This window comes from Pristiophorus japonicus, chromosome 4 (assembly GCF_044704955.1).
Source record: "Pristiophorus japonicus isolate sPriJap1 chromosome 4, sPriJap1.hap1, whole genome shotgun sequence".
Classification (NCBI taxonomy): Eukaryota; Metazoa; Chordata; class Chondrichthyes; family Pristiophoridae; genus Pristiophorus; species Pristiophorus japonicus.
The window spans coordinates 28,566,801-28,578,869 of record NC_091980.1 but is presented as its reverse complement, the minus strand read 5'-3'; the positions used below and the strand labels follow the sequence as shown (position 1 = coordinate 28,578,869).

The window sequence follows — 12,069 nt, the reverse complement described above, 5'->3', positions numbered from 1 at the left end:
ACTGAGTACCACCTCCTTTGTGATTGTGTTAAGTTCCCCCCCCCACATAGCCCCTTGACTATCTTCTGTTGGGATATTATTTGTGTCCTCTACCGTAAAAACTGATACAAAATATTTGTTCAGAGTTTCTGCCATCTCTGTTCCCCATCAGCCGTGAGCTTGTTGGGTGGCGGAGCAGGCTCGAGGGGCTAGATGGCCTACACCTGTTTCTAATTCTTATGTTCTTATTAATGTTGGGGAAGTCCAGAGCCAGGGGTCACAGTCTGGGGATGGGGGGTGGGCCATTTGGGGCCGAGATGGGGAGGGGCTTCTTCACCCAGGGAGTGGTGAGCCTGTGAAATTCTCTGCCACGGAGAGTTGTTGAGGCCAGTTCACTAAGTGTATTCAAAAAGGAGTTAGATGTAGTCCTTACTACTAGGGGGATCAAGGGGTATGGCGAGAAAGCAGGAATGGGGTACTGAAGTTGCATGTTCAGCCATGAACTCATCGAAGCGCCGAATGGCCTACTCCTGCACCTATTTTCTATGTTTTATGTTTCTATATTACTAATTCCTCGGTCTCGTCCTCTAAGGGACCAACATTAACTTTAACCACTCTTTTTTTCCTTTTTATATACCTATAGAAACTCTTGCTATCTGTTTTTATATTTTGTGCCAGTTTATTTTCATAATCTATCTTCCCTTTCTTAATCATTCTTTGCTGGCTTTTAAAAGCTTCCCAATCTTCTGCCCTCCCACTAGTTTTGGCCACTTTGTATGCCCTTGTTTTTAATTGGATACCGTCTTTTATTTTCTTTTACACCCTTTTCTCCTCACTGGAATATATTTTTCTTGAGAGTTGTGAAATATCTCCTTAAATGTACGCCACTGTTCATTAACTGTCCTACACTTTAATCTATTTTCCCAATCCACTTTAGCCAACTCTGCCTTCATACCTTCACAGTCTCCTTTATTTAAGCTTAATACGCTGGTTAGAGATCCAACTTTCTCACCCTCCATCTGAATTTGAAATTCAACCATACTATGATTACTCATTCCAAGGGGATCCTTTACTCGGAGATTGTTTAATAATCCTGTCTCATTACACAGGACCACATACAAGATAGCCTGCTTTCTGGTTGGCTCTGTTACATACTGCTCAAGGAACCCGTCCCTTATGCACTCTATGAACTCTTCCTCAAGGCTACCCTGACCTTATAGGAAAATAATAGGATTGGGCAGAGTCAACATGGTTTTAGGAAATGGAAATCATGTTTGACAAATCTGTTGTAACTAGCAGAATCAGTAAGAGGGACCAGTGTATTTGGATTTTCAGAAGGCATTCGATAAGGTGCCACAAGATGTTATTAAACAAAATTAGGGCTTACGGGATTGGAGGTAATATACTAGCATGGATCGAGAATTGGTTAACAGACAGAAAGCAGAGTAGGAATAAACAGGTCATTTTTGGGTTGGCAGACTGTAACTTGTGGGGTACCACAAGGATCAGTGCTTGGGTCTCAGCTATTCACAATCAAATCAATGATTTGGATGAGGGGACCAGATTTAATGTATTCAAGTTTGCTGATGATACAAAGCTAGATAGGAATGTAAGTTGGGAGGAGGATGCAAAGAGGCTTCAAGGGGATTATAGACAGGCTAAGTGAGAGGGCAAGAACATGGCAAATGGAATATAATGTGGAGAAATGTGAAGCTATCCAATTTGGTCGGAAAATAGAAAAGCAGAGGATTTTTTAAATGATGAGAAATTGGGAAATGTTGGTGTTCAGAGGGACCTGGGAGTCCTTGTACACTGAAAATTAATATGCAGGTACACCAAGCAATTAAGAAAGTAAATTGTATGTTGGCCTTTATTACAAAAGGATTTGAGTATAAGAGTAAAGATGTCTTGCTGTAATGATATAGGGCCCTCGTCACACCTAGAGTTTTGTCTACAGTTTTGATCTCCTTAGCTAAGATAGGATATACTTGTTATAGAGGGAGTGCAACAAAGGTTCACCAGAATGATTCCTGGGATATGTGGGGAGGGGGATTGTCCTAATGAGGAGAGATTGAATAGACTAGGCCTATATTCTCTAGCGTTTAGAAGAATTAGAGGTGATCTCATTGAAACATACAACATTCTTACAGAGCTAGACAGGGTAGATGCAGCTTGGATGTTTCCCCTGGTTGGGGTGTCTAGAGCCAGGGCTCACAGTCTCAGAATAAGGGATCGGCCATTTAGGACTGAGATGAGGAGAAATTTCTTCACTCACAGGGTGGTGAATCTTTGGAATTCTCTACCATAGAGCGCTGTTGATGCTCAGTGGGAGTATATTCAAGATGGAGATCGATGGGTTTTTGAATATTAATGGAATCAAAGGATATGGGGATAGTGCAGACAAGTGGAGTTGAGGTAGAAGATCAGCCATGATATTGAATGGCGGAGTAAGCTCAAGGGGCCGAATGGCCTACTCCTGTTCCTGATTCTTATGTTCTTATGTTTAGAGTTTATTCTGAGGCTTTGTAATCTCCAGTTGCTCAAGTATTTCTCAATCCACCTATGATCGCATAACTGCTTCTCTTTGCCCTACTGTTCACTAATGGTTCCAGTAATTTGTAGATGTAAAAGACCAATGTCCATCTAATTTGCCATTAATCATCCTGGTAGTCACATTATACAATGATAATGGATTAGTTAACAATTCATAGTAATCAATCTCTCAATGAGTCTTAACAACAAGCCCAGACACTGTTCGTCGCCTTCCTTCATCATCCCTCCTCCGTCCCCTTCAAATAATGATCCATATTTAGCCTCCCTCTCTCTAAGATTGCTGAATACATTGTTATCTCCCAGTTCCTTACTTATCTCTCTTACAAGTCCCTGATTAAATTCCTTTCTGCCATGCCCATAGCATCGAGACTGCCTTGGTCAAAGCCACCAATGACATGCTTTTTAACTGTGGTGCACCTCCGACTCCTCAGCCTTTTGGTGATGTTCAGCATATGCCATCCATCTCAACCATCTCGCCTCTGAAACCATCCTTGCTTGGTTCTACTCCTACCTGTCTTAACAGAACCAGAACCACCAAAAATATATTCCAGTGAGGAGGAAAGGGCGTAAGATTAAAGAAAGCCATCCATGGCTAACTAAAGAAATAAAGGACTGTATCCAATTAAAAACAAGGGCATACAATGTGGCCAAAGCTAGCGGGAGGACTGAAGATTGGGAAGAGTTTAAAAGCCAACAAAGAATGACTAAAAAAATGATTAAGAATGGGAAGATTGACTATGACAGTAAACTAGCACAAAATATAAAAACAAATAGCAAGAGTTTCTGTAGGTATATAAAAAGGAAAAGAGTGGCTAGAGTAAATGTTGGTCTCTTGGAGGATGAGACCGGGGAATTAGTAATGGGGAACATGGAGATGGCAGAAACTCTGAACAAATATTTTGTATCAGTCTTTTTGGTAGAGGACACTAGCAATATTCCAACAATGGTTAGTCAAGGGGCTATGGGGGGGGGGAAGGATGGATTGGGGGAGGAGGGATGGGGAGGGGAGGAGGGATGGGGAGGGGGGGGAGGAGGAGGGGAGGGGAGGGGAGGAGGGGGGGACACCTTAACACAATCACAATCACCTAAGGAGGTGGTACTCAGTAAGATAATGGGACTAAAGGCAGATAAATCCCCTGGACCTGATGGCTTGCATCCTAGGGTCTTAAGAGAAGTAGCGGCAGGGATTGTGGATGCATTGGTTGTAATTTACCAAAATTCCTTGGATTCTGGGGAGGACCCAGCAGATTGGAAAACTGTAAATGCAACGCCCCTTTTTTAAAAAAAAAGGAGGCAGACAAAAAGCAGGAAACTATAGACCAGTTAGCGTAACATCTGTGGTTGGGAAGATGTTGGAGTCCATTATTATTAAAAGCAGTAGCAGGACATTTGGAAAAGCAAAATTCGGTCAGGCAGAGTCAGCATGGATTTATGAAGGGGAAGTCATGTTTGACAAATTTGCTGGAATTCTTTGAGGATGTAACGAACAGGGTGGATAAAGGGGAACCAATGGATGTGGTATATTTGGACTTCCAGAAGGCATTTGACAAGGTGCCACATAAAAGGTTACTGCATAAGATAAAAGTTTACGGGGTTGGGGGTAATATATTAGCATGGATAGAGGATTAACTAACTAACAGAGAACAGAGAGTCAGGATAAATGGTTCATTCTTGGGTTGGCAATCAGTAACCAGTGGGATGCCGCAGGGATCAGTGCTAGGACCCCAACTATTTACAATCTATATTAACGACTTGGAAGAAGGGACTGAGTGTAACGTAGCCAAGTTTGCTGATGATACAAAGATGGGAGGAAAAGCAATGCGTGAGGAGGACACAAAAAATCTGCAAAAGGACATAGACAGGCTAAGTGGGCAAAAATTTGGCTGTTGGAAAGTATAATGAGGTCATGCACTTTGGTAGAAAAAAATCAAAGAGCAAGTTATTATTTAAATGGAGAAAGATTGCAAAGTGCTGCAGTACAGCGGGACCTGGGGGTACTTGTGCATGAAACACAAAAGGTTACTATGCAGGTACAGCAAGTGATCAGGAAGGCCAATGGAACCTTGGCCGTTATTGCAAAGGGGATGGAGTACAACAGCAGGGAAGTCTTGCTACAGTTGTACAGGGTATTGGTGAGGCCGCACCTGGAATACTGTGTGCAGTTTTGGTTTCCATATTTACGAAAGGATATACTTGCTTTGGAGGCAGTTCAGAGAAGGTTCACAAAGTTGATTCTGGAAATGGAGGGGTTGACATATGAGGAAAGGTTGAGTAGGTTGGGCCTCTAATCATTGGAATTCAGAAGAATGAGAGGTGATCTTATCGAAACATATAAGATTATGAGGGGGCTTGACAAGGTGGATGCAGAGAGGATGTTTCCACTGATATGGGAGACTAGAACTAGGGGGCATAATCTTAGAATAAGGGGCTGCCCATTTAAAACTGAGATGAGGAGCAATTTCTTCTCAGAGGATTGTGGATCTGTGGAATTTGCTGCCTCAAAGAGCTGTGGAAGCTGGGACATTGGATAAATTTAAGACAGAAATAGACAGTTTCTTAAACGATAAGGGAATAAGGGGTTATGGAGAGCGGGCAGGGAAGTGGATCTGAGTCCATGATCGTATTAAATGGCGGAGCAGGCTCGAGGGGCCGTATGGCCTACTCCTGCTCCTATTTCTTATGTTCTTATGTAACCAGTACATGAGCCAGAACCATTTTAAACTAAACATTAGTATAACTAAAATCCTCTGTACCCTTGCCCCTATCTCCCTCACCAGTAGCTTGCACAGATTAAAATAAATGGTGCACAACCTCAATGTTCTGTTTGACCCACTATGAGCTGCCAATACCACTCAAGTCCACCACAGCATCGCTCCATCTTTACCTCATCTCCATTGTTGCTGAAATCCTTATACAGACTTTTTTTTAGCTGTAGGTTAGATTTCTCCAATGCCCTCCATGCTGGCCTCCCGAACCACCCTACTTAAATTCCAAACTCATCCAAAACTCCATTGCCTACATCCTATTTGTTCATCACCCATGTCTTAATTTTCCTCCATTGATTTCTTGTCCCCAACATTTCCAAATCCTCATCCTCATTTACAAATTCCATTCACTGCTTTGCCCCACACACCTCTGCAACCTCCTCCAGTCTTATGTCTTGTCCAATGGCTTTGGCCTCAGCCTTCTGGTTCAATAATGGTGCTAGATTCTACTTTTTTTTAAACTCCTCTGATACTTTCCACCTTGCTACTTCTCTTCCCTACTTTAAAAGCCTCCTCAAAATTATCACTAGCTATTCTTTTAATCATCTCTTCTAACCCCTTTATATTTGTCCAGCATCCATTTCTTCTTTGTCTACATTAAAGGTTCTCTACAAATATAAGTTGTTGCTATACATCATTAAATATTTGATTAATAACACTTTATCATGGACATATCAGTTCATCATCTTCCTTTTGAGCTACGTGCTTACAAAAATGCTATAAAAAGTATTTCTGTATCTGTTGTGTATGTAACATACGTGATCTACATTTAGTGATTTTAATCAGTGCTCACAAGTACAGGTTCAGCACTAGTACTGTCACTAATGCTAGTAACTAATTGTAAAATTGGTTGGATATTAGAATGTACAGGGCAGGACTGCCTTATTCAAACTGCAAATGACTTGGTTTCCAATATTCCCAACAGTCATTACTTGCCCTCGTCTCTCTCTCTCTACATGTTAGATAGTAAATAGGTAGTGGTAGGCTTGTTGAAAATCATAAAGATACATTTTCTGTATTCCCCATTTGTTACTGTTTTTCTTGGGTACTGAATTGGAAGTGGCAGCAACTGGGTTGTGCTCTAATATGGCTACCATTCCCACAGAATGGAGTTTCCCCCAGAGAAATGCTCCAGAATCACTGCATCATAATAAATTCATATTTTTGAGTGCCTGTCACTATAGTTTTATGAAATACTTCATTACATTTGCAACTTTAAAGGGGTCCTGCTTCTTTGAGTGATCCAAGTACTTCAGTGTATGTGGCTTGTTAGGCTGCAAAGAATGTAAGAAAATTGGGAAGAAGTAAGTAGCACTTAGTCTGTTCCATTTGATCTGTAATAAAAATTGTCTTCATATTTTCTCCCCCTGCCCCGGGCCCCCATACATTTCTATTGATTTGCAATTCTATTATAAATTAAACCTCTATCAGGTTTCTGGCTCCTCTTTTACACTATGTTCCCATTCCTCCACATTGTCTTGCACCAGAATCTGGTTTATACATGAACCCACAGAATACTTACTGATCGTTCATTCAATATAAACTTCAACAATTCATCATGCAAACAAGTTTTATTCAATTTCTCTGTTAGTTGCAAGTAATTAATCTTTAGAACAAGTTCTCTTGTGTTAGTCTTTACCCGAGGACTAAAATAGCATTTTCCAGTTCCTTTAATTATATTTAAATCTGTATCATATTCCTCTTAACCTTTTTCTGCTCCATAGAAAGTAAACTAAACTCTCAGCTGGTTCCCAAAGCACTTGGACGCGAGCCCAGGAGTCTACTATTTGCTCCTCTCCATGCTCTTTGTAAAGCATCAATAGCCTTCTGATAATGCAAAGCTAGCTACTGATTTGCTAATGGCCAAGAACCTAAAATTCCTGTCTTTGCTAAATTTAGTGAAAAATTAGATGTAAATAAATAATGGAATTTTCCTATTATTCAGATTGCTACTCAAATTAGCAAAAACAGCTATTTCAACCCTGAGTTTACTAAGCGAGTGTTTACACTGCAGGTTTAGTGTCCATATAAAGCGATTTCCACTTTGCACCAGTGCAAAACCTGTGGTATAAATTCAGTAATGTCTGATCTGACTCCAGAGAAAGCCGTGTGTGAATCCAGTATAGTGATGCACATAGTTTACTAACTGTTTGAGGGTGGAATGGTCCACCTGGACATTTTTTAAACCTGCCTGATGTTAATTTAAATGTTTAGAGAGGGATATCTCTTCCTTTCCCCCCCTCCCCCCCCCCCTGTGCTTTCTTAAACATTTAAATTGATAAACTGTATCTGGGCATGTGAATAGCTCTCTCCTGAACAGGGCTGATGATCCATCTATGTATAAGCCAAGAAATGTAAATGTGGTTCTGTCTGTCTGAAATTTGAACTATGGCTGTTAGTAGCGGTAGTGTAAATGACCTTTAGTGTGTCCTAAAAAATCAACAAATAAAGTCTTACAGAAAAAATACTGCCTCCTTTGTCTATAAATGATATATAATCGAAGTTGTTTTTGCCTTATTCCAGTAAGCCTATTATAACCTATCTGCTGCAAGATCGATCGTGTTGTAATCATGCTTATCTGCAACAGTGGAAAGAAGAAAGAACAAAGTTGCATTTATATAGCATCTTTCAAGTCCACCAGATGTCCCAAAGTGCTTCACAACTAATGAACTGTAGTTCTTGTTTTGTTTCATAGACAATAATGCAGCAGCCATTATGTCCACAGCAAGGTTCCATACACAGTAATGAGATAAATATCCAGTTATTATTTTTGTTGTTGTGTTGAGGAGTAAATTTTGGCCAGGATACCGTGAGGACTCGCCTCTTTTTTGACTTGTACCGTGGGATCTTTTACATCCATTTAAACAGATAAATTGGGCCTCAGTTTAGCATCTCCAAAAGACGGCACCTCTGACAATACAATGGTCATTCGGTACTACAGTATGTTTAGGCTCTGATTTGAACCCACAACCTACTGACTCAGCAAGAGTACTACTTCTGGGGTAAGCTAGCACTGAAGGCTAGCATAACTACACATACCCTTAAATTTATTTGCTTTAACCATTCATTTGCACTGTGAAGCTCACTCGGCCCTTTCTAAATACTTGCTGCTTGTAACTTCGATTTAGCTTTTCTAAATAATTCACTGTCATCTGCAGATGTAGTTATCTTTCACTTAGTTGTGGTGGTTGGAGGTCAATCATCATAGCCTCAGGACATCGCTGCAGGAGTTCCTCAGGGCAGTGTCTTAGGCCCAACCATTTTCAGCTGCTTCATCAATGACCTTCCCTCCAGCATAAGGTCAAAAGTGGGGATGTTCGCTGATCACTGCAGTGTTCAGTGCCATTCGCAACTCCTCAGATAATGAAGCAATCCATTCCCGTATGCAGCAAGACCTGGACGACATTCAAGTTTGTGCTGATAAGTGGCAAGTAACATTCGTGCCACAAGAGTGCCAGGCAATGACTATCTCCAACAAGACATTCAACGGCATTACCATCACCGAATCCGCCACCATCAACATCCTGGGGCAGTCACCATTGACCAGAAACTTAACCGGACTAGCCACACAAATACTGTGGCGACAAGAGTAGGTCAGATGCTGGATATTCTGCAGCGAGTGTCTCACCTCCTGACTCCCAAAGCCTTTCCACCATCTACAAGGCACAAGTCCAGAAATGCGATGGAATACTCTCCACTTGCCTGGACGAGTGCAGCTACAACACTCAAGAAGCTCGACACCATCCAGGATAAAGCAGCCCACTTAATTGGCACCCCATTCACCACCTTAAACATTCACTCCCTCAACCACCATTTACAAGATGCACTGCAGCAACTCGCCAAGGCTTCTTCGGCAGCAACTACCACTGAGAAGGACATGCGCATAGCAAAACCACCACCTCCCAAGTTACACACCATCTTGACTTGGAAGTTTATCGCCAGTCCTTCATCGTCGCTGGATCAAAATCCTCCAATTCCCTCCATAACAGCACTGTTGGAAGTACCTTCACCACACAGACTGCAGCGACTCAACAACGCAGCTCACCCACCTTCTCGAGGGCAATTAGGGATGGGCAATAAATGCTGGCCTTGCCAGCAACGCCCACATCCCATGAATGAATAAAAGAAAACTTATTAGTCATTTGCGAAGTTGTTCAAAATTTGTTCCTTGTCATATGGCACTTGATATTGTTATCCATTGTGAAAATTCCCTATTTATAACTTTAGTTATCATCAAGTCTACCTTGAGTATACATATATCTAGTATGCTAAATATGAGTAAACTATCCATGGTTAAAACTAATTAACTTTCTCTTATTGCGTTGGCAGAGTATTTTGGAGCTTCAATGTGCAAACCATCTCGATTTACCCCATCTTCGACCCTGATAGATAAGCAGATATAATAATATTGCTTGGTTTGGTGCAGAGCCTTGTGGATCAAGAAGACCCAGACTTGATGCTTGGTTTATGCTGAGTTAGCCAATCAGGGCAACTGTCTTATGCAATTGGATGCAGAGTTTCTTGGCTGAGGAGGAAATCTAAGGTTCCTATTCTTGATTGTTAGCTGTTGACCTCTAGTGAACAGTGAGCATTTGTGAGTGATGACAGATTTGGGCTTCTGGTTGAATAGCCTTCATTGTTTGCTGTCCGGGGTCACATGAAAAACAACCAATTTCAGCAATGTACTGGAGTGCTGCTGGGATGTGTGGAACCATGGCTTGTGTCACTGCCTTCAGGAGAGATGGGGAGGTAAATTGTAATGGAAGAGATGTATGAGTCATCGAGCATTTGAAGAAAAAAAGGCTTTCATATGAATATTTTGTGTTGCTCGATGAAGAAAATACTAATGTTTCTGAGAAATTACCAATAGTCAGATTTGAGTTTGTGATAATTTGGAGCTAATTAATTTTGAACTTCAACTTAAAAGTGCTGTAGTTATGAATCAACTTGAAAATTAATCTAAGCAGTCTTCCTCAATTCCAATCTATGTATTTGATTTCAACCGTACCTCTATAATATGGTTATGTGTAATATTAAAGTCTTGCTTGCATTATAAAGTCAATTCTGGAGTGAACCCAACATGTACTGTGATATAACTCTCAGTTCTAGTGATTAATCTACAAAACACACCCTTCTGGCCATGAGAATACTATGACAGTAGTTCAATGTAAACTGGTCCCAAAGTTCCTCCCTTGAGGGCTGCCTTTGATCTCCTTCTGTCTCCAGGCAGTAGCAAGACTTGTGCCAAGATCCCTTTGGGTATAAGGTTTCATTTATATTTACCAATTCAATCATGACACTCGAGTGGTGCAGATGTTTTGAGGGGTGGCGATTGTGGAAAATTCTAATCCTAAGCATAATTTATATTTCAATGTTTCGTGCTGTAGCCAGGTCTGTCCCAGTGTAGAAAAAGTGCAAGAATATTAAACTTTCCAGAATGATTAAGTGTGTAGTACTGCCCATAGTTAAGTGACATTAACCCCCCCAGTCAGTTGTCTGATCAGAATGCCTTGCAATTCAGTATAATATGTAGTAATGTATTTTTTTATGAAAAGATTTTATTCCAGTCTGGTGTAGCACTAAACCATACATAATTGATTACAATTGGAAATCTACAATTGGCTTCATTATTCCTGGGCTAGTGAAGAGCAATTTCACTCTTGGTTGCTGTCTCTCTGCTGAGAAGAGTCAAGTCAAGTCACTTGAGGAAGACGTAGTTCAGTTGTGACACCCTCCACAAGTGAATATAGTCTGCCAATATTCACTGTTTGGACTCGAACATATAGAATGGTCACTTGGGGTGGACTGCTAGTATCCATGTAGCTGTGCTCTGCATCAATAGACTTTTGGGCTCTAAAGGATTCAAGGGATATGGGGATTGGGCAGGAAAGTGGAGTTGAGGTTGGAGATCAGCCAGGATCTTATTGAATGGAGGAGCAGGCTCGAAGGGCCGTATGGCCTACTCCTGCTCCGATTTCTTATGTTACGAGTCAGTGCCTTCAGAACAGGAGAGCAAATTGAAAGGAGGAGAAGAAGAAAGGATTTTATTCAACGATATTTAGGGATTTTAACTTCGAGGTGACTTTATTGGTGATCAATCATTCTTGTTTGTATATCCACAGAGTAATAAATTGGAGAAGACTGACCGCGTCGAGGCCAGCGATAATGTGAAGGTTGTAGTACGCTGCCGGCCAATGAATGAAAAAGAAAGAAATATGGGACATAGACAAGTGGTGAACGTGGATGAGATACGAGGAACAATCACTGTCTACAAGACAGATGCTGCCAACGAGCCACCAAAAACATTCACTTTTGATACAGTCTTTAGTCCGGAGAGCAAGCAAGTAGATGTGTACAATCTAACTGCGAGACCTATTGTTGATTCTGTAATGGAAGGATACAATGGTAACTCCCAGGTTTATAACTGCGATCAGTTATTTAATTTTTAAATTATTTTTTTTGGATAGACTTGGTATTAATGTTGCTAATATCAGAATAGATGTTAATGATATTTATACCTTCTAAAACCTCAAAAAATGTCGAGCAGATTCCAAAGATATCTATTCTGAATACATTTTGTTTGATCCATAATTTGAAGTTCTTTTCAAGACACCGTGGTTTTTGTTAAATGTACTGTAGCATATTGTGCAAATCTTCATTTCATTAGTATTTACAAAGGAAGCTGAATACTGAATACATTTCCACTACATGCTGAGGAATAGAATATTCTTTCTATTTTAGACACTGAAAAGCTTGGTAATGTAGAGCTCCC

The 12,069-nt window shown here is 40.8% G+C and overlaps 1 protein-coding gene across 1 annotated transcript in view; it reads left to right on the top strand.

Moving 5' to 3' along the window:
- Positions 1-12,069, top strand: part of kif3a (kinesin family member 3A) — a 75,336-nt gene that overhangs the window by 3,312 nt on the left and 59,955 nt on the right. Inside the window, exon 2 of the mRNA XM_070878057.1 lies at positions 11,420-11,702. Within this exon, the coding sequence (XP_070734158.1) occupies positions 11,420-11,702 (283 nt within the window). The remainder of the gene's footprint in view (positions 1-11,419; positions 11,703-12,069) is intronic.